General features: G+C 41.5%; 1 protein-coding gene across 4 annotated transcripts; it reads left to right on the top strand.

The window, feature by feature from the left end:
• The first annotated feature begins 48 nt into the window (after window positions 1-48).
• CPSF3 (cleavage and polyadenylation specific factor 3) lies at window positions 49-21472 on the top strand. 4 transcript variants are annotated; one of them, XM_044418348.1, is made up of 20 exons: window positions 49-204; window positions 2210-2273; window positions 3480-3577; window positions 5238-5366; window positions 5547-5724; window positions 6456-6545; window positions 7378-7528; window positions 8287-8462; window positions 9445-9603; window positions 11424-11570; window positions 12407-12559; window positions 13264-13372; window positions 13959-14057; window positions 14670-14764; window positions 16643-16730; window positions 17380-17449; window positions 19325-19421; window positions 19737-19791; window positions 20683-20724; window positions 21087-21193. In XM_044418348.1, the coding sequence occupies exons 1-19, from the start codon at window positions 134-136 to the stop codon at window positions 20721-20723; spliced, it is 2070 nt and encodes a 689-aa protein (XP_044274283.1). In that variant the 5' UTR covers window positions 49-133; the 3' UTR covers window position 20724; window positions 21087-21193. The 4 variants fall into 4 exon arrangements, with proteins under 4 accessions (XP_044274283.1, XP_044274292.1, XP_044274275.1 ...); XM_044418357.1 differs by lacking the exon at window positions 19737-19791; XM_044418340.1 differs by lacking the exons at window positions 19737-19791; window positions 20683-20724 and having other exon boundaries at window positions 21087-21472.
• Window positions 21473-23177: the final 1705 nt, after the last annotated feature.

The following is a 23177-nucleotide window of genomic DNA, read 5'->3' as shown; positions in this document are numbered from 1 at the left end:
CGGAAGTGACGTTACACCACGCTATTTCCGGGTCAGAGGCGGGTTCTGGAGAGCGTCTAAGCGCCGCGCTGCGAGTGCTGGTGCGGGAGAGCTTCGGAGCTGCGCGCACCCTGGCGCGCCCTTCTCCGCAGGGATGTCGGCGAGGAGAAGGACCGAGGCGTTTGTCCCGGCGGAGGAGAGCGACCAGCTGCTGATTCGGCCCCTGTGAGTGGCTGCGACGCCCCCAGCTGACTTGCCCGCGCGCCGCTTCCCTTCGCCGCCCAGCGGCCCTTCCTGTGCGCCCCCCCCCCGTTCTCTCAAGTGCTCGTTCGATGTCTTCTGTACCAGCCTTTCCCAGTCAGCCTTCCAGATGTCTTGAACTGCAACGCCTATCATTCCCAGTCACCATGCGTTTGAGGTGCCTGTCATTCTAGCCATCACGTGTTGAGACTGTAATTCCAAGCATCCCTGATCATTGGACAAGGGGTCTGGGAATGATGGGAGCTGTCGCTTCAACAGATCTGGAGGGCACCAGATCGACTGTTACAAATGTATACGCACAGAGATTTGCACACGTAGGGATGAGTTAGTGAAAATCCTGAGTATTTTATTCTTAGTGTATTACTCAATATATTGTCATATAGTGCCTGCTCAATATATTGTCCAGGGTGGTCTTACCACTGAGAGATAATGTGGAGGAGATGGCATCTCATTAGTGGGAATCTGGTTTGGAATGAGTACTCATTGCGACTTGAAGGATAGGTCAGATCTGGCAAGAGGAAATTTTGAGAGGAAAGCATGATGGCTGAAGGAAATGTAAGGTAGAGAGCCACCTCATATGGAGAAGCAAATCAGCTGTAGCAATTGCCTTCTGTTTAGCTCTGCTTATCGTCCGGGGGACAGTGGCTGTGGCCGGTGATCAGCAAAAGGGCATTCACAGGCTGCAAAATACACTGAGCTGCATGCAGCTCCTGAGTCTCAGTTTGGCCACTCCTGTTATAGCCACTTGAACATTTGCAAGTAAAGCTCTCATTATAAAGGCATTATGAGTTTCCAGTGGCTGCTTTCAGTCAAAGGCACACAGCCCAGCAGTGGGAGATGGGAAGGACACATAACTAGATCTTGTTGGCTTCACTAGAGCTAGGGCTTTGTTTCCAAGTAATTGTTTAATCCTCAGCATGCTTACGTGGGAGTAATTTTCACTGAAAATATTAGGACTCGTTTTAGAGTATGCCAGCCTAAAACATCAGGCAGCTTGCAATCCTGTGCACACTTACCAGAGTAGCAGATTCCAAAGTTAGGAATTTAATAATCTGCTACAATAAAAAATACAGTTGTGGCAAGTCTATAGAGTCATTAAACTGTTGTTGCACTAGAGACTGGATCCCATAGACTCAGTGGGCTGCCTGAATAAAACACATAGGAATGGGCTGAAAGGGTACAGTCCTGTATTTTTACTTGGGAGTGAGATCTACTGAACACAGAGGTGTTGATTTGTCAGTACTTTATTTTTTGTGAGATCATGAAACAAAGTTAACAGGTAGTTACATTCTAAAGCAGCAGAATGGAGCCCCTTTCATCAAGGAAAGACCCTGGGTCCAGGCTGTTAATTTTTTTGAAGCCTCTGGTTAGAAATTTGGAGAGAGAGCAAAAGGGACACTAGACAAGATCCTGTCTTCCTACTGTGTCTGTGCTTGAAACTTGTGCCCCTGCGGGTTCCCTGTGAATTCATAATTTGAATTCACCCCAATAATTTGAATTCACCCCAAATTCACCTCATTGAATTCACCTCATTGGGGTGAATTTGGGACCTCCCTTCTCCATAATCAGGAAGCGGAAATCAGAAGCTTTTGTTTCCATTTTTCACTTATTGTTGTTTAATGTTATGTCCAAATCTGGACAAACTGGCTAGTCTTACAGAAACAAATAAACTGCACATTATGGATTAGAATGCTATAAACCATAACTAAGATAAAGAGAGTTTAGGGTTTGCGCATAACACTACACTGCAGTTAACTGGAAATAAATCTCCTTCCGGCAACACCAGAAAAGGAGAAAGTGTGCTGCCCCAGGGCTCAAACACATATTGGAAAATCATAGTGTTGCCCCTGAATAAGGCTACAGAGTTAAACCAAAGACCTTACTTTGCTTGGCCAGTTACACCTAACCACTTCTATATTCAGGGGATTTCTGATTATATCCATAACTTGTCCGAACTCTTTCTTTACAGAGGTGCTGGCCAAGAAGTAGGAAGATCATGTATTATCTTGGAATTTAAAGGAAGGAAGATTATGGTAATCATTGTGCTAAGTTATTTATTATAATCTTGGTTGTGTGTTGATTCACAGCTTTTTACCTGTGTGTGGTATTAAAAATCATTTAATCCTAAAATAGCTTAGCCTATCAGAACAAAGTTTTCTACATAGTCTGTTGGATGGGATTGTGGGATTGTAGTAAAATCTGTTGATTCATCCTTAAGGGAAGTTTGCATTGTGTATTGGATTGGGATCAATAACTCAAAGACACTGGCTGGTAATTAATATGAACTATTCACAGTGTCCAGCAGAGGCCTTTAGTATAGTTCTGAAAGCAACAGATAGGTGTCAAGTTAATTGCTATGAGAAACCTGTAGGGTAGCAAGGGACCTCAAGGAGGCTGCTGTGAACTCATTGCCTCATGCTTAGATATGGAGATTTACATGCTCTTCTGCAGAAATTGACTGGGAAAGGTGGAACTTTTCTTCTCCTCCTGCCTTTCCTTACTGACAGTTCCTCACAGCTTCTATAAGTTAGGGAGACATCTATAAAATCCATAGCTTATTGTGGAAAACACTGGCTTTTCATTTGGGATGAGAAACATGTAAGTCTGTAATTGTAATGACTATACATTTTCTTTTGAGTATTTTAATTTTTCTGTACAGGATATTTTATACCAATTTTTTTCAAAAGATGTATTTTAAAATTATTGATGGAAAGGCAGGATGTAAGCATTAATAATTTCATAGTTATTTTATGGAACTCCAGCTTAAAACTTATTTGCAGATTTGACTAGCCAGGTTAGAGAATGATCTAGATGTTACATATTTTCACCTCCCATTTTCACATACCCACGTTCTGGAGCAAGATTTCCATGCTATACATGTTTGGCTGAAGCTAGCACAGAAAGTTTTTGTGTAATTATATCTAGGAACATAATGAGTAGTTTTCTAAACTTAGAGTCCCCATGTGACGTACTTCCAATAATGTCAAGATTCTTTCCTCCACTTGCACTTGAGAACTACAACATTTGAGTTGTCTGCAAGAATGTAATAAATTTTGAAATATTTGAAATATTAAGTATGAATAGGAATCTTAGTTTGACATTAAGAGCAAACTTCAATTTATAATATTCCATTAATGTAGTATGTATGTATAGTCATTCACACATGTTCTAAGGTAGCTGCTTATATCCAAAATAATAAATTCTAAACTTTGACTGACTGATTTTAATGCATTTTTCAGCTTGATTGTGGAATCCATCCTGGCCTGGAAGGCATGGATGCACTTCCTTACATTGATCTGATAGACCCTGCTGAGATTGATCTCCTTTTGATTAGCCAGTAAGTGAAGTGACCTGTGGATCAGCATAGAGCAACCTTATATTTAAGCACTCACCTGGCATCCATAGGTGGCAAGCAACTGGATATGTGTCAAGTTAATGTCGATGGGAGAAGGAACAGGGAAGGAGTGGTCCACCCCTCCCCAGCATCTAGCAGAGAAACCAAGTAGGGAGTGAATCCCCCACTTCACTTGAAGCGTGGAAATGCCACAGGTTGCTGCAAGTGGACCAGAGGTCTCCATCCTTGCACTGCCAGTCGTACCCTCTCCAAGCAGGCCGTTGCTGTTATTTCACCGGTTTTAAGTTACTGTACAGCTGATGCTGTAGTAAATATTTTTGCAGGCTAGTAATTTGGGGTGCTTATTTGCGAGACTTATATTGAGTGCTTGCCCAGTTTGATCTGAGCACCTTACTCAGGTGCTCAGGAAGTATAAGGAAATACTAAGGAAATACGAAGGAAGTGTAAGATTTGATAGTACTGATGATGCTGAGATGATCAGTATTAGCATTCTTTTTTGTACTTGATCTTTGATCAAGGCTACAGTCTAGGTCAGTGGTGGCGAACCTATGGCACGCGTGCCACAGCGGGCATCACCCCAGCAGCCACGCACTGGATAACAGCGCACATAGGCGCCATCCGCTTGCTAGGAAAGGAGTACTGGCACCAGGCCATGACATCACAAGCCATGACACATTAGCCCTGACTCGTCCGACCTTTCGCATGGCTGGTCAGTGTGCTGCCAAGGATATATGTATATTTGCTTGGACTGGCTGTTTTCAGGTTTTATTGCAGTGTTGGCCCTTTGCAATAAATAAGTGAGTTTTGGGTTGCAGTTTGGGCACTCGGCCTCTAACAGGTTCAGCATCACTGGGTTAGGGTTAGAAAAACGAGGACTAATGGCATGAATTTGATGGTTGGAATGTGTTTAGAATGGGCAGAAAATATGTGCTTTGCAGAAAAAGCTACTCAAGGCTTTTTCAAAATTGCCCTTTTTTTAACGGAACTTTAGCCCTGTATTAGGGTTAGGGGTGTGGACCACGGTAGGGTTAGGGTTAAAAAAATGAGGTGTCCTGGCATGATTTTGATGGTTGGAATGTGTTTACAATGGGCAGAAATGTTGAGCTGTGCAGAAAAAGCTACTCTAGGATGGCTTTTTCAAAAGCCATCTTTTTAATGGAACTTTAGTCCTATATTAGGGTTAGGGGAGTGCACTAGGGAAGGGTTAGGCCAGTGGTGGCCCTCTCTGTCAGCATGCAAGCCAAGTTGCCCCAGCAGCCGAGCATCAGATAACAGCGTACATGGGGCCATGCACATGCTCAGAAAGGAGTAGCGGCGCCAGGTGATGATGTCACATGCAACACAGTAGGCGCGGCTCGTCCGAGCTTTTGCATGGCTGGTCAGTGTGCTGCCAAGGATGGATGGATGGATGGATAGATAGATAGATAGATATATTTGCTAGGACTGGCAGTGAGCTGTTTTTTCTAAACTAAAACCTCAGTTTTCAGGTTTTATTGTAGTGTTGGCCCTTTGTGATAAATAATTGGGTTTTGGGTTGCAGTTTGAGCACATGGTCTCTAAAAAGTCTGCCATCACCGGTCTAGGTAGATGTCGTGATATTCATTGTTTGAGTCTAACATATGATCTTTACTCTTTGTTTCAGTTTTCATTTGGATCATTGTGGAGCATTACCATGGTTTTTGCAAAAGACAAGTTTTAAAGGAAGAACATTTATGACCCATGCGACAAAAGCAATTTATAGATGGCTTCTATCAGATTATGTTAAAGTTAGGTGAGTTGATCTTAAATTGTGGGGGCCAAGTACTGTAACATAGGCAATGTGAGCATAATCTTTCATATTGTCGCAGTGTCATCCCAAGCACACTTTATTTTAAGTGTCTTTGTCCTGCACAATCTTTCAAATGATTTAAGATGACAAACAAGATGAAATTTGCTTTACTTTTTTATACAGCAATATTTCAGCAGATGACATGCTGTACACAGAGACAGACCTGGAAGAAAGCATGGACAAAATTGAAACGATCAATTTCCATGAAGTAAAAGAGGTGGCAGGAATCAAGTTCTGGTGTTACCATGCAGGCCATGTTCTGGGAGCAGCCATGTTTATGATTGAAATAGCAGGAGTGAAGGTATTTTCTTACCACAGTCAAGAATTACATAGTCTTGTTATAACTGTACATTTGTTTGAATTAGTGTACCACTTCAGTTTCAGAGAAATTGACCAGGTTTGGGTAATATGCTGTAGGTTCTCATGAGCTTTCTAGCTTTCACTGAGCTAGGGCTTCCACAGGTTTTAGGATGAATATGCAGCTCCTGCTCAAGGGTTGTCATGGCAGGAAAATCCTGGAGCATGGGTTATGCAAGGTTCAAAAAAGGCCATGGGTTATGTGAGGGTTGTTTCCAGGTTCACATGAAATGAGAATACCTGAGTGGGGGGTGTATATTCAGAATGGCAGTTGTATATACCACAGCCTCACCGTGGATTGCATAACCCAAATTGGGCTGTTGTGTCGTGTCACCAGTCCCCTTATGTGTGTGTGTGTATGTTGGGGGGAGGGCTCAGGGGGATTTCTTCTCAGTCATGTCTCCAGCTGCACTGAGATCGAAAGGTCTGTGGCATAAGCTGTTGTCATTGCCAGTGAAAGGTTAGGTCTATCTAACTGTAGTACTTGAGTAGTGAATTTAAAATTTTGATGTGCTGTCTTTTTTTGTGATACTGGCCTCACCTTATTTGCTTCACCATGAAGATCTATGGATGGATCAATACTGCTAATAGAATAGATAGAATACTGCTAATCAGTTGCTGTATTGTACATTCTTTTTCTGTCTAATTGCAGTGTGTATTGTTTCTTTTACAAAGCTTTTATACACAGGTGATTTCTCAAGACAAGAAGACAGACATTTGATGGCAGCTGAGATTCCCAATATTAAACCTGATATTCTTATAATTGTAAGTTTCTTTTCTATAATAATTTACTGAATATAGATTATATAATATAGTTCATATACTGAATATAGTAGAAGAAGCATTTGTGCTTTTTGTAAGTTCAGCCTTTCTTATTTTATACACTCTGGAATATATTGTTGTGGTGTTGGTGTTATTTGGATTTATACAGCAACATAAAAAACTGCCTTAAAGTGGGTGAGGCCCAGTATTTTTGACACTGTCCCATCCAGGTTTTGGGACAGGAACTTTTCCAGCCCTGACTGGGAGTCCCGGGGGCTGTAAGACTTGTTAAGCATATATAAGATCACACCCTTAAAATCCCTTTTCAAGGAAACACATTGGGCAGCATTTCTTTTCATGACTCATAGTTGTACTTCATTGTGTTACAATGTTTGCACAGTATACCAACATTCAGCTCTGGTTTATGACTTAAATTCTCCCATTAGATCTGAATGCATTTTTAAAATCTGTTCGCTGGTGCTTCTGGAGGTGCCATGACCTGGCGGTGGCATAGGCAGGCCTAGGGCTCCTCTTGCAGCCCAGTGCTTTGCTACTCAGTATACTGATTCAGTAAACTAGAAGCGGGGACTGAACAATCTCGTGCTTTTGGCTCATGATGCACTTGCCAGAAGGGCAGGTCAGCACCGCTGTGTGTGGTGTAATTGGCAGTCGTTGTTTTGTAGGAAATGCATGATCCACTTAACACTGATGTAGCACAGCTTCAGTAGGTGACATAAGTGGTCAACCTCCACTTCGGAAAAATAGCACCGCCATGCTGATTACTTGCAAAGGTGTGTGTATTTCACTGTTCTGACTGTGCACATTCCTTTTTCAGGAATCCACCTATGGGACGCACATCCATGAGAAACGGGAAGAGCGAGAGGCCAGATTCTGTAACACTGTACATGACATTGTGAACAGAGGAGGTAGAGGACTTATCCCTGTGTTTGCTTTGGGAAGAGCTCAAGAATTACTTTTGATTTTAGGTATGTACATTTCTTCTTTCTAACTTGTCAAAAGCAGTAGCAAATGTTGAATGTGCTGCCTGAGTTTCTGTTTTGAAGGCTAAGGGGCCCCTCAAACTGTAAAGGAAAAGTGGTCGTCTGCCATTTTATATAAAAGTATATATTTTATTTAATATCCGTCCAGTGTGGGAGATTTTAGGGCAGGGCTTAGCTGACATGCCCCTTTTTCAGACTTTTTGGACAGGCTAGGCATTTTGCTGTCATAAGCAGCAGTCCTGCTTTTATTGTAATTTTATTCATTTATTGTTGTAAAGCCACAATATTCATGTGTCTACAGAAGAGGTATAAGGCAGTCCTCCAACCCAGCTCCATTGCTGAAATTCATTAATTCAGAATGCAGCTCTGTTTTTCTGTCTCAGAATGCGCATCTTCCAACTCCCAGCATTCTCCAGCCAGCTTGACCAGCTGGGAAATGCTGGGAGTTGAAGTCCAGTAGGACATCTTTCTCCAATGATGTGTCTAACATAGTTTTTAACATTTCTTTTTTAACTTTTGTAAGCAAAGATTTCTTTATGCTTTTAATAATCTAAAAATATTTTGCATAAACATTTTTGAAATGTTGGAATTTTCAGTAGAAGTAAGTCCTATTTATCCAGTTCTGAGGGATTGAGTTTAGGATTATAGGATATAGCCAATATTCTAAAATGATGTTGTTTCCCACTGAGTGCTTTCCAGAACTTGCTTATACATGTTCTCTTTGTTTTTTAATATTTATCTAGATGAATACTGGCAAAATCATCCTGAGCTACACGAGATACCTATATATTATGCTTCTTCTCTGGCAAAGAAATGTATGGCAGTGTATCAGACCTATGTCAATGCCATGAATGATAAAATCCGCAAGCAAATCAACATCAACAATCCATTTGTGTTTAAACATATTAGTAATCTAAAGGTTGGTGTGAATAAAGGCCATGTTATTAATACAGGGATGTATACAATGCTTACAAATAAATAGTTCTGTTTAAAATTGGGCACCACAACCTTTCAGGATTCAGTTGCCACTTCTAGTGGTGATTGTATTGCTCTAAGAAAAAATTGTAGCCATTCCATGAATACCTGTTGTTGATTCAGTAAAGGAGTAGAAAATATGAACAAAAAAACCTTACCGCAGACAGTTGTCCTAATACATGCATTAATAAGCACCCCATGCTTGTTGCTGAAAGGAGAGTGGTGCTTGTACTCTTCCCCACAGAGGGCTTAGAGTCAGGTAGGACAATTGCTGCTCCTTTGGCAGAATTCCAGGACTTGGGCTTCTCCTACCCATGCAGGCTATGTAGCATTTCCTCCCAGCTCAGCCTCCGGTGTGCATAGAAGGTGACAGATGCATGCACATTGTCCCTGCTCTGATACGTTCAGTTTATACAGTTCTCCAGACCATTTCAGAGGAATCCCTTCTCATTTCAAACTGAGATGGAAGCATTTGAAGTCCATGTCCTTCAGCGGAGGTTGTAACACCTCAGAAACATAAGTATTAATCTGTCTTGACACCTAGGGAAGGTGCCGTGACTGATCTGTTTAATCATCAGTGACCGTGAACTCTGTTTCCTGAATATAGATGCACAGAGGCCTGTGCACAGAGGCTCCACACTGTTATCAGAAGTTCTTTGTGGTCTGTCAGCCAGCCATCCTCTGATTCCCTGGGCCTAGCTATGAACTTCCTAATGATGAGCATTATTCTGGGATCCATATCTGTGCCATCCAGTCTTGTTGCTGGAGCCCTGAAGAAATATTTGGAGCTCACTGATGCCACAGAGTCCTCTATAAACCAAAGTCCTATGGTCCGTAAGAGCAGGCATGACCGTTCAGATGGACTAATTTGTCTTTGGCTTCCCTAAACTGAAATGATAGTTACAGGTGTTTTTGTCTCTGCCTAGAGTATGGATCATTTTGATGACATAGGCCCCAGCGTTGTAATGGCTTCTCCCGGCATGATGCAGAGTGGCTTATCCAGAGAGTTGTTTGAGAGCTGGTGTACTGATAAAAGGAATGGCGTCATCATAGCAGGCTACTGCGTGGAAGGAACACTTGCAAAGGTGAAGTATCCTTTTGCTAGCATGATACTTTAAAATACAGGACTGCTTAAAGTGCTCAGTTCTTTTGCTATTGAATCAATATCCTGCAGTTTTAATTGGACTTAATGTAACTTGATGTTGTGTTTATGTGATTGCAGACTACTGAGTCCGTAGCACCGTTTAAAAAATTCTTAAACTGATGACAATGCATTGCTGGGAGAATGTCAAAAAGACAGTGCTATGAATCAGGAAGTCCCAATTCAACTCTTACCTCGGCCATTAACTTTTAGCCAAGGCCTCCTCTGCCAACCTTGGCCCTCCATCTGCTTAAATCTTACAATTTAAGTTGGAGTTGGAAGGGACCTTGCTGATTGACTGTTTAGTTCAATTTCTGCTCAAGGCAGGAATCTTGTAACCACAGTATCCCTGATAAATATCTGTCCATCCTCTGGTGAAGCATCTCCAATGAAGGAGATTCCTTCCATATCCTGAGGAACTTCGTTGTGCTGTCAAACAATCATTAGGAAATTTCTCCTCATTTGCAGCCAAAATCTGATTCCTTGCCATTTCCACCTGTGAGGATGATTACTATCTACCATTTCATTTATATCTTGCTCTTTCCCCCCGTTTTTCGAGGAATGCAAGGTAACTCCCATAATCTTACTCCTTTCTGTTTGATCTTCACAACAACCCTATTAGCTAGTTTAGGCTGAGAGTCGGTGATTGGCCTAAAGTCACCCCATGAACTTCATGGCCCAGGGGAGGCCCATGAACCCAGGCCTAGAACCCAGGCCTCCCAAGTCCCAGGTCAGCATTTTAACCAGTAGATGATAATTCTGTCATGCATTATTGGGTTGCATGATAATGTATCAGACACTCTAACAGTGCAGTCCAACAAAACTTTACTCAGAAGTTAAGTGCCATTGTATTCATTGTAGCTTATTCACATAGGAGTCCCTAAGATTGCAACCCGAGAGTATTATCTAAATACAAGGTAGCCTGATTGTGATTAATGCATACTGGTAGACTGTTCAAGGGACCTTGCTCTACAATAAATAACTGCTAAAAATGGATGTGAGCTGAGCTGGTGTTTGAATTTTTGACACATGGCATTGTGTCATAAATGGGAACAGTTACTTTTACTTTAATATCTCAAGCTTGAAGATAGATTATGTGTAATAGTGTGATTTGCATCTTGGTCAAGCTGGTAACTCTCCTTGAAACATGGAATTATGTCTTGGAACACATGTAGCAAATTTCATTCAATTAGCATATTGTTCAGAGACAGTTGGAAGAAGGTCAGACAGGTGAATTAAATTAAAAGCCAGGAACTTAAATATTAAAATACCCAACCTGTCTTTCTATCAAGTAGTTCTGAAGACATCCATGTCCAGGCTTTTGCACTTGTATTACATTACAGCGAGTTAGAATGACCAGAGAAAGCATTCTTTTCCTTTTCCTTTTCCTTTTCCTTTTCCTTTTCAAAATGGTTAGACTTTGGTCATTTGGGTGGGCTCTCGTTAATGATAAACTTATTAGATTTTTTATGGCTGTTTTATCTGTTTCTGTGTTGCTTGTTGTTACATATTGTATTTTTTTAAATAAGTATATTTTTCATATTTGAATTGTTGTATGGCTTTTTAGCCTTCTGTTAGGTTATTTGGTGGATTACAAATATAATTAATAAATAACAAAGTTGTAGAGTAAAATCAGGGCAAAGGTTTCTTATGCCAGGATGCTCATTCAAGGGATGTTCTGAAGGAAAGAATGTAACTTTTTTATTCTGAATGAAATAGTGCAGTGCCATGTGGGAATGAATGCATTCTGTGCCGTTGTTGCAGCATATCATGTCTGAACCTGAAGAAATCACAACTATGTCAGGACAGAAGCTCCCACTGAAGATGTCTGTGGATTACATTTCTTTCTCTGCACACACAGACTACCAACAAACCAGTGAATTTATTCGGGCGCTGAAGCCTCCCCATGTGGTCAGTGTCTATGCTTGTTATTCTCAAGAAATAAAGTAAATGTCAAATTCCAACATCAGTTCAAGGAGTTAGTTCTCTCTCAGCCAGTAAGAATGGAATTAATGCTTCAAGTTGCCATACTCTATGAAGTACAGAATGATCTCAGAGTGGGTTATATTCACTATTGCTCTTTTGTTTCCCAAACAGGGTTTTCAGCAGGGGTGGACACTGTGAAAACTTCTGCATAATTTGACTTGCAATGCCAATCACCCACAGCCAGAATTATCAGTGGGGAGGTCTGATGGGATTTATGGGTCAAAACAACTCAGGCTAACAAGTTGTCCACCCCAGTTGGAAAGCTGTTTTCTAGAAAGCTTGTATCACTTGTATCATGAAAATGATTGGAAAATTAATTCCATACATGGTCCTATCCAATGAAGAAATGAGAAGAGTGGAGAAAATGGAGTAGATGAAAAGGAAGAGGGGGAGATTCAGGGAAGTAAAGGAATGATTTAAAAGTACGGGCTGAGGTCCAAAGGGCTGTGTGGATAAACCTTCCCTGCAGCCCAGCACACTCACTGAAAAAGGTGCTTCTTGAAGTTGGGGGAACACAGGGAGGTCTTTCTGCACATAAGTGCTTTCCATTTGCACACAGAAATCTCTGTGTCCCACTGAGAAATAGTACCAACAACTTTTGAAGGCTGGAAAAGGAAATACGTGGCTGAAGATAGACAACTGGCCACAAATGGCAAGGAAGATGTAGTGTAATACAGGGAGGAGTATATGGAAACCTGTTGGGAACAGAAGGGAGGGCAATTCTGAGTCTTCTCCATACATGGCATGATTTTTTCATGTAGATCCTGGTGCATGGGGAACAGAACGAAATGGCCAGGCTGAAAGCCGCACTGATCCGTGAATATGAGGATAATGATGAGGTTCACATAGAGGTCCATAATCCTAGGAATACTGAAGCTGTGACACTAAACTTCAGAGGAGAAAAGCTTGCTAAGGTAAAGCTAACATTTGCTTCATTAAAATAGCCATACGCTGCATGTGTTGCCTCATTGTCACTCTCAGTAGTTTTTTCCCAAAATTAATTGAATCCTTTTCTATGGAAAAAGCACCCATGGAACTTTCGTTATCGCATAGTATCTAAACAAGTACATTTCTGCCATATGCAGGCAATGAACTCCTGTCGCAAGCACAGGACAATTGCAGATGCTTTCGTGTTTTCTGCTTAAAAACTACTTTTTCAAAAAGACAATGACTAGGGATCCAGGATATCTGTTGAATATTTGATAGTAACCCTATTTTTAAGCTCTCCCCCATGTAAATTTCTTCTATACATAGAGGTCCACATTCTGAACATTCCAAGATGCAATGTTTAGGCAGAATGGAGCCAGTAGTGATTTGGAAGAGGCAGAGAATAGCTTGATCATAAGATAGGGCTGATCCCTTGGGGCTGTCCATGGGATTTCCACTGTAATGACAGTAGTTTTCCTCTGAGAAAATAGTGGATGAGCCCTGAAATGACACCAAACAATTCATGAATACATTTTTGTATCTGGCAATATGTACATTCGCCTCTTAATTAACTGGTTAGTGCACAAACTTTGACAGAGATGCCCTCTTCTGTTGTTTAACTAGAGTCTCTTTTTCTCCCCACAGCTTGTATGTCTTCTCTCACGGGTCTTGCTTTTTCTCCTTTTCTCAGGTGATGGGCTCTCTGGCAGATAAGAAACCAGAACAAGGACAGCGAGTTTCAGGAATATTAGTTAAAAGAAATTTTAACTATCACATACTTTCTCCCTGTGATCTCTCCAGTGAGTAGAAGTGACCAAAGAATCTTGTCTCCAGCTATTCATCTCAGTGTTCTGTTCTCTAAGCCAAGCCACTGTCTCTTCCTAGTCAGAGCACAGTGTAAATGCTCTGAGGCTGGAAGACGTGACATGAGGCTGGAGCCAGAGGCCTTTCTCACCTCTTCGATTGCAATAACTTTGGTTAAAGAACACATGTAGATGCACATTTCCTTAAATGGAGAAAAATTAAATTAATTAGGTAAATTAAGACTGACATACTTCCTTGGAAAGACTACAAGGCTCTGGCAGAAACTGTGCTGTGTAAATTCCTTACCCTTGTTTCGTTGGCTTAGATCCTCCCCTTCCTTCCCTGAACAGGTCACAGCCACACGATGGGGCTTTGCTGTCTCCCCCTTGCCACTGCAGCCCTGTGTGTCCCTCCCATCTGGTCCCGCAAGCCAGGAAACCCTTGTGAATGGCACTGGGGGGTGGGGGCAGTTGTCGTACGCAGAGACTGAAATTTATTGCTCCACTATCCTTATGAAAATGGGGGAGCAAGGTACAGTTCAGAGCATCTTTACCAAATGTTGTCTTTTTTCATTTTGCACAGACTACACTGATCTTGCCATGAGCACTGTGACACAGACACAAGCTGTTCCATACACTGGCTCCTTCAGTCTTCTTTATTACCACCTGCAAAAACTAACAGGTACTTAATAGAAGAGGATTCCTGAGATACTGCTAATACTTGATGGTATTAAATGCTGCTTAGGGGTGTAACAGAATTAACAGGGATGCACTCCATCTCTCAAGATCCTGGGGTAGGTCATTAACCAAAATCACCAAGGCTGTTTGCATCCAAAATCCAGCTCTAGGCACAGATTAAGCCACCAGCCACTTAAAACCTTACTAAACCTGGGAGATGCAAAACATGCTTGTAATGACCAAGGTCGATGGGAGCCAGGAAGGCTTTTTCATCAACTGATTCTTCAAGGTAGATTGCCAGTAAATGCAGCAGCTTAAATTTACATGAAGAAGAAAGCAATATATTTGGTTAATGTACAGTAAGAGCCAGTACGTGGAGCATCCAGTTTGTCCTTATAAACCAAGATTCTTGCTAGTGCACCTACTATTGTCTGGTTCATACACTCTGTCATGCAGGTACATCCCAGAAAGGTTGGATCTGTTGGAAAGAAGCGGGACTGTGAGATTCAGCCTTAACTTGCATGGTTGCATGAAATAGTTAAGCCAGTGAAGAGTATATCTCTGTTATACACAGCATTTGTTCTATTTTTGTCATTGTGTTTTATCTTTTCTTAAGGTGACATAAAAGAAATAGAAGTCCAGGATAAGCCAGCTCTGAAGGTTTTTAAAAACATTACTGTTGTCCAAGAACCAGGCATGGTAGTGCTAGAGGTACAAATGGAATAAGTTTCTATTTAGTAGCTTTAATGCTTGGATTTGCATGTAATGTCAACCCAAAGTGGTAAATCAGCACACTGGGCTACTGCTGAGTGCCAAGCAGCCACATCGAGCCCGACAGATGATCAGTGAACTACCAAAGAGGACAGGGGAACTGATCAGTCACCCACACTTCCAGCTTTAAACAAGACCTCTGCAGCGAGAGCTGGGTGTGCCTGGTCCACTCTCAGGCACAAGGGGGCAGCCAGCCAGGCAGTGCCACCCTTCTGATTTCCCCGTCCTGCCTGCAAGGAAGCCTCTGAGGTTTGAGTGGGAAGGCAGCAATCAGCTGAGGGGCGCTGCCCCACTTGAAGGCGGAGCAATTGATTTGATTCCACTGCTCCTGCCTCAGTGGCTTTCTTTCAAAGGAGGAGGGAGACGAGGGACTGGCTTGGTGGGGCTGTGAAAAGAACAGAAGAATCCTACCTTGCCCAGGTCCTCCATTCCCCACTCTTGCTTGACCAGCTTTATTGAGGCCCTTGCAGCAAGTACTTGGAATGGGGGAGGCCTGGGTTAGATGGGGATGCTCCCTTCTTGGCATCTAGTCCATGTCCCCTTCCCTGTTCCTGCTGCGGATAGAGCTCCTCAAACAGGAACAGAGAAAGGGGACTGGGTGTGGATGTGGTGCTCTTGGCTTATCACCACAAAGCCCAGCAAACCCCCCCCCCCCACCTTCTGTTTAGGAGTAAGCTGGAAGGATGAGCCTGGGCTAGGCAAGGATGCAACCAGAAGGGGACATCCCTGCCGAACTCATGGGCTATGCTTCCGAGTGGGCTAAGAATGGTGATGGGGGCATGGTTTCAGTTGGCATGCCCATTGGAGCATTCCCACGAAACCAGCTCTGAGCAACTCCCTGAGCAGCTTATTTCCAGGCAAGAACTGGGAGCTGGCAATCCACTCAGCACGGCTGCTCTCAGAATAGAGCAGCGCTGCCCAGCTGATGGGGGGCTGCTTCTGGCTCCCCAGAGTAGAATTCTGGAATGGGAGGGGCACCCCTGGCAGCTGCCCTCTGTGTAGTCACTTGGCAAGAACAAAAATGGCTCCTTTGGCCAAATGGCTCTTGTCTGGGGCTTTCCCCATGATGGGATGTGTTGTCTGATACAAACAATTACGATGGGGAGAAACTCCTGAAAAAATAATTGTTTCTTATCCCAGTTCTCAACCAAAATAAGTCACAACTGAGTTCAGACAGCACTACAAACAATCACTGACAACAATCTGTAGTAGATTGTTGTGTGAACTCAGTGATTTTGGTACAGAATTCTCATTTTGCTGAAGATAAAGCTAAACAATCTGATTGTTTTCTTCTTAATTTCTTCCTTCCTGGACTCAACAGTAAATAAAATTAATACTTTTTGTAATAAATACTTTTTCCCTTAAAGTATATCTTTTGATAGCAAAGCCCACACGATCACTTACAACACTTACAATAATATATAATAAAAACACTATAATGTTTCATTAGTAACAGAGCTAAAAAAAAGTAGAGCAACCTAGACAAGCCCCAGTGGCATTAAATAATTGGAACAAAACAAGCCAAAGTCCTTGCAAAATGAGCCTGTCAAATGTTCCCCCAAAGTCTGAAAGAGGGAACCCTCAGTACTTCCTAAGTGAACAAACTGTATAATCTTGGTATCACTAATAAAATGCCTCTATTTTGTGTCCCGAGGCAAGGCCTATGAAAACGAATATCGTAACAAAATTTGGAACTAGCTGCAAGATCCCATAAATGTTGAAGAAATAATGGACACAGATGGAATCCTAAGAATTGTGGTTTTAAGTTGTTGTTTTCCCATAGTCCTAAATTTAGCACATTTTTCTCTTTTTTTCCAGTGGGTTGCAAATCCTGCTAATGATATGTATGCAGACACAGTAACAACAGTGATCCTGGAAGTTCAGTCAAATCCCAAAATTCATAAAGGTATTTATTTTTTTTATTAGTACAGGTAGTGTGCTGTTATACAAAGATACTAATACATGGGAAGGTTTTCCTAATTCAGATCAATTCTTTTAAACAATATGTTATTAATCAGAATGCTATGGATCAGAATTTTTCAAAACAGAAACTTGTAGAAATGCATTCGATTGCAGAAAATTAAGTGGCAAAATTGTACAAGATGACCCGACTTGTCCAAGACCTTTTTATTTAAACGTTATTTTAACTGTTGATTTTACTTACTGATTTTAAGTCTGTTGCCAGGATGTGTCTAGCATTTTATGTATTTTGTATAGAAATATTTATGCATTGGAAGCCGCCCCGAGGCTTATGCGAATGGGGCGGCATACAAGTTGTCCAAATAAAAATAAACAATAAAATAAAACCTGAAAGGTATTTATGAATTAAGGTGCTATGGCATGACATTAAGATCCAGTCCAGGTGTTCTTTCTTCAGCATTATCTGAGTTATACCCAATTTAATATACATAATTATATAAGGAATACAACTCAGCGTTCTGGGAAATTTGTGGTAGAAATACAGTTATGCCAACATTATTTATAGTGTTTCAAATCAGATATCAGTTACACGCTGCAAGTACCTTTTGCATTGGAACATTAATTCTGTTTTTCAGCTGTGATACATAAAATTCCTAAAAAAGAAGAGATTGATGCATATCACAAGAAGATGGAGATTATGCTTCAGTAAGTTCTGACATTGCACTAACTAAAATGTTATATAACATATTTATTTATTTAAAACATGTATAACCTGTCCTTTGCATAGCCTCAGGACAACTTAAAACAAATAAATAATTATATAAAATACAATTAAAATATTCAATAATAAACATTAAAACATTCAATCATAACAATCCAAATTAAAGAAGAGAAAAAGGAAAAGAAGGAAGAAAATGCAAATATTAATTTCTTATTAAAAATTATTAATTTAATTATTAAAATGATGGGTAAATAGAAAGTTCTTTACATGGCACTGGAAAAAGTAGAGAGTTTTAGTACAGTTTTATTGTCTTGTTGATTATAACTGTGTTCGTCCTCCTGTTGTATTTATATAGCATTTTATTGTATTATGTTTATAGTTTTAGGTATTACTGTATTCTATTTTTATCTGTCTCATTGTTATGATTGTCCTGGGAGCCACCTAGAGATCCTTCTGGCTATGAGGTGGCATACAAATGCAATCACTCCATCCATATATACATACATACAGTTGTTCTTTAAGATATACTAAGGAAGCAGCCATGTGTTCCCTGGGATAGCATCTGAGACACTAAGGCCCGCGGGCTGGATCTGGCCCGCCATGCCCTTTTAACCAGCCCACCCCACAGGTTTTGCACTTGCTAGGCATGGGCATGGCTTGCTCACGAGGAGGTTTTGGAAATGCTTAAAGAAAATTATCTCCTCGCGAGCAAGCCGGCACCTCACTGTGTACGTGCCCAGCGGCGGCTTGCTCACAAAGAGGTCGTTTTGGACTCGCTCAGAAAAGGTCTTCTTGCAAGCAAGCTGGTGCCTTGCCCTGCGTGCCCCCCCCCCGCATCTCCACCTCACCTTGCATGGATGTGTGTGTGCGTGCCCCCCCCCCCACACCAGCCCATACCTCCCCACCAGTACCGCCTTGGTGGCCTGTGGCCACTGCTGGCACCTGTCAACTGGCCCCCTGTTCAAAAAGTTTGAGGACGCCTGCACTATAGGGTATTTCAGATCTCCTACAGGGACCTTATCAAAGTTGCCCATCCCTGAACTAAAATGATGATTATTCTGCATGTATTACACAAATGAAACTGACAGAATACCAGAACTGACAGTAAACTAGTATTGAAACTCTTGAACACTTTAATATGTAAATCCTAGTTTATATGGTATCAGTTTCATTTGTGTAACAAATGACCAATGGGTAAAAAATTAATGAATCACTGGAGAACATACTATGTGTACATTCCATCCAAAGTTAAGCATTCTCTCAGTGAAAAACTAATAATGTGGTTAAGTTCTTTATCTTAAGCAGTAGGATCTAAGGTGCTTGGTGAATTGTACCCAGTTGATTCATTTCTTTTCACTTTTGTTCTTTTATACCATCCAATCTTTGCTTCTCAGATGCATGATAAGATTTATTATTTTCTGAAATCATGGGAGAGGCAGCTGAATCTTTTTATTCAGACTAAACATTGGACTCGGGTGGGGGGGGGGGAGGTCCCAGCCTCTTCAAACATTTTGAAATTAACTTAGAGCACAAGTATGTCCATGTTCAGACTGAAAAAGCTGCCAATTCACAGCATCCTCCCAGCCAGACATGCTTGCACTCTTAATGGTATGAAGCTCATTCTAAAAATGTTTGGATATAGTTATTCTCTAGAAATACGACTGAAACAGAAAGTTGGCATACTGGAACTGTACATCTATGTACACTTACCTGGGAGTAAGCCTTATTGAACTCAACAGGACTTACTTTTGAGTATACATCTATAGCCTTACTAGGCCAACTGAACAGAATACGTTTTAGGTATATTAACCAGCTTGTTCATATTCTACACTTGTAACAGTTAAACTTTTCCTTTATAGGGACATATTTGGAGAAGACTGTGTAAGCGCAAAGAAGGATAATATACTGAGCATCACAGTGGATGGAAAAATCGCAAATCTTTCATTGGATACACGGGTATGTACAGCTAAATTTGATACTGATGTGTTGTGCTTTGTTCTCTACAGCTGATGAGACACACACACACAAAGTATACCCATCTCACACTTAAATTAACAATAATTAACACAATTCTTTGTTATAGTATTATTATTTGTATTGGTATCACATATTCTTATTAATATCATGCACAATATCACTATTGTGTTATTAAATATTAATAAAATAGTGATGGGTTATTGAGTTAACTAGCTTATTATTAACATAAAATTAATTTTGAGAAGTCTTCCAGTTCACTATTTGGGGCATTATCCTTTGCTGCCCTCACACTAGGAGGTCCTGAAGCACCTGGAAATGAACAAAAATCCTTGTTTCTGGAATGGGGCAGGTTAGTAGAGCTCGCAGAAGGAAGCTGCCCTGACCAGCCATATTCTGGAAAAGAGACTCTCTGCTTGTTGCCCGGGCTGCTGAGGACACGCAGTGCAGGCACAACAGACCCCATGGAGGCACAGAAGCCCTTGGATGCTGCCCTTGTTGTCTCGTTCCAATGCTTCTGTTTTGGATATTTCAGTCGGCTGGAATTTAGTATGAAACAGAGTAAGAGAGAATGTTGTAAAATTGTTCTAAAGGCTTGAAACCCACTCTCCAACCAAAGTTCTTAAACCATATTACACTTGGTTAAAAGTACTGACAGATTGAATATTCTGAAGGCTTTATTGGTACTGCAAATGATAATTTGTAAGAAGTGTGGGAGACATATTGTGTATCAGTTAAATAGCAATATAACCTATAATAATAAAAGGGGATGTATGTCTGTTGGCATCATATTCCAGGACTGTATAAGTTAGACACGGGAATTTTGGCATGCATCCCAAAGGGAGCCTCAGCGTGTGCCCTTTTGTCTATCTGGAGCATGTTCCTCCATAACAGCTCCATAATAAAAAAAGATGCAGATTTTGCGGCTTCCTGTACCACTTCCTCCACCTTTCTCTAGAGAAGGGCAGGCACTGGGTCTATAACAGAGATTGCCTGCTCCCCCATGCTCCGCAGCAGAAATGCTCCACTTGCTCAGAAGCTTTCTGCAGACCAAAAGAGCCCTTCACTGAAAGATGGCTCTGAATCCAACCCAAAATAAAGTCATTTGCTGTCCAAAGCAATAGTCATGGTTCATTTGTGATCACTAAAGATGCCCCTGATTTATATTTCAGTCAGCAAATTTTATATATGTTCTTAAGCTGAATTCATATGAAGAATGTATTGATCACAGTCTTAATTCCAGGCATTATGGCAACAGTAGTGGGCCCAGCTGGACTTTCTTAAGGCAAGTAACTTTAGTGGGAATAAGTGGCTGTACAATTATATAACCCTGGCTGGGATCAAGAAAGCAATTAAGGATCATACAAAGCACTTTGTGGTAACTGATTGAGATCTTTTCCTTCTTTTTTAACTGCTGGCCCACATTATATTGCAAACTATTTTTAAAACTTCCTTCAATTTCAAAAGCAATTTGCTATGTCACCAGGGAGGCAGCTGATTTAAAATAATACAAGCTAAAGTGTTGCTGGGTTCATGACAATAATTATATGCATGCCTGTGTGATAACAACTTTTTAAAAAGTTGTTTAAAAAGCTAATGGGTTTCAAAGAAAGCTGAGATTTTTTTCTGTTCTGTTCTATCTTCTAGACTGTTGACCATGAACCAGGCTGTGAAGATGATGATGAAATGCTTCGAGAAATGGTGGAATTGGCCGCACAGCGACTCTATGATGCCATCACCCCTGTACAATAAACAAATTGAGCATTGTATATATTGGGGACCAAGCGGGGGCGGGGAGGGAGGAGAATCTAATTCATTTGTATTCACTGGTTTTTTAAAAATAAATATTGCCCCAAAAGGCATACTGGAATAGCTCCTTTCTGTATATGTAATATTGTAGTATTGTGTTATAAAAAAGTGATCTTTTTAAATGAGGCCCAGTGTCCAGAAATACAGTATTGTATATATTACATCAACTAAAACCATATTTTGGAGCACTCATCTGTTACAAAAATAAATCTTTGTTTCCTTAAGATTTATTCAAACATGTTTTTGTTTGTTATGAACTGCATATACATATTTTGATGGGTAGAATCCAGAGTGCCTCATGGAGAGCTTCAGTGGGCCTTGCAAGCTCAACTTGTCCTGTAGGCCTCTGCACCACCTGACACCACTGTTCAGCGCAGGGACTGCTAAAAGCCATCTCTCATGCATCCCCAGGATCCACTCATTTTGATGGGTCTGCTATAAGTAGGACTAACAATGTTCCTGCTGATTCAGAATAAGCGCTTGTGCATACAACAGCCTGAACTCATTGCTATGAGATTTGCTTATGGCATGTAGGTTTAGGTGTTGATTAGACTTCATGGGAGGAAAGATTATCAGTGGTTACTCATCAGGATGGCTATATATTATGTCCTTTACCAGAAGGGCAACTTGGGAACAGGAGAGGTGCCACCTGAAAGATGTAGAACTGAGACCTAAAGAACAACACACAAACACACATAAATCAACACACTGAATGAACTGAAAGCACTCCTGATGTAAGAAGAAAATACAAAAGCAAGACTGCAGTTGAATGTTGCAAAAACAAAAACCATGACTCCAGAAGAAATACAGAACATTACTGTTAATAATAAAAAATGACATTGTGAAAGATTTTTACATATCTTGGTTCAATCATCAATTCAAATATAGCCAAGACTATAGCCAAGAAACTCAAAAAAGCTTGAGACTTGAAAGGACAGCAATGATAGGAGAAAACATCACCAGGCTGTATCATTGGTGACCAAGGCCAAGAACATCCACACTTCGTTTTTCTCAATATCTATGTATGAGTTTGAAAGCAGGCAGGAAGAAAATTGGTGTATTTGAAACATGGTGCTGGAGAAGATCTTTGTCCAGAAGACTGACATCCTCAGTCAAATCAAGCTAGATCTTTTCCTAGAAGCAAAATGTCAGAACAGGCTATCCATACTTTGGGCACATCATGAGAAGGCAAAACTCCCTAGGGAAGACAATCATGCTAGGGAAAGTTGAAGGCAGAAGGAAACAGGAGGACAGAATATGAGATGGCTTGACTGCACCAAGGAAGCCACTGCACTGAAGTTACATGAACTGAGCATGGTTTCATACACAGGTTGCCCTAAGTCAGAGATGACTTGAGGGCATGCAAACACCTAAATTTACACACTACACCTGTATGTTCTGTGTTTTGAAAAGATACTAAAGAATATATTTTAATTTGTTAAAGGATATATAGTAAGGGAGAGCATTTGCTTTCAGGAAAAAAACTCAGCAGAAGAATTCAACTCTGGGGTGAGTAGCAGCAGGTCAAGCACGTTTGGGCAAAAGCCAGCTAATGCAGGGAGATCAGACACAACAGGGGTCATCAGGGCCCCTGGACCTTTATTTCAGCACGTGGTGGGGCCGAGGGGCTCCCACACATTTGGGGTTCCACACCTAACCGAGTCTCTGTTGGGAACAGGAGAGGGCGGATCCTGCTGCACCCGCTTCTTGCCTGTGAGCTTCCCAGAGGTAGGTATCGGCCCGGCCAGTCCGCTGGCGTGCGCAGGCTTCGGCCTGGCCAGGAGAGGCGCGCTGCTGCGTTGGGTGTCAGCCGCCTGGTCGCCTGCGAGCAGCAAAAGGGGAAGGCACCGGCGCACCCGCCGCAAAGCATGCAGAAGCAGCACGGGCTGCCCTCGCCCGCCCCCCTGCCCGCAGCGCACCCGGATATAC

This window comes from Varanus komodoensis, unplaced genomic scaffold, assembly GCF_004798865.1.
Source record: "Varanus komodoensis strain SLA01 unplaced genomic scaffold, ASM479886v1 scaffold10, whole genome shotgun sequence".
NCBI lineage: Eukaryota > Metazoa > Chordata > Lepidosauria > Squamata > Varanidae > Varanus > Varanus komodoensis.
The sequence above is the reverse complement of the archived record's forward strand: the minus strand, read 5'-3'. Positions and strand labels throughout refer to the sequence as shown.

Coding starts and splice junctions, on each gene's coding strand:
- CPSF3 (XM_044418340.1), top strand. CDS start 134: ATGTCGGCGAGGAGAAGGACCGAGGCGTTTGTCCCGGCGGAGGAGAGC. Junction 6,546..7,377: donor AACCTGATATTCTTATAATT/GTAAGTTTCTTT, acceptor TTCCTTTTTCAG/GAATCCACCTATGGGACGCA. Junction 9,604..11,423: donor TGGAAGGAACACTTGCAAAG/GTGAAGTATCCT, acceptor CCGTTGTTGCAG/CATATCATGTCTGAACCTGA.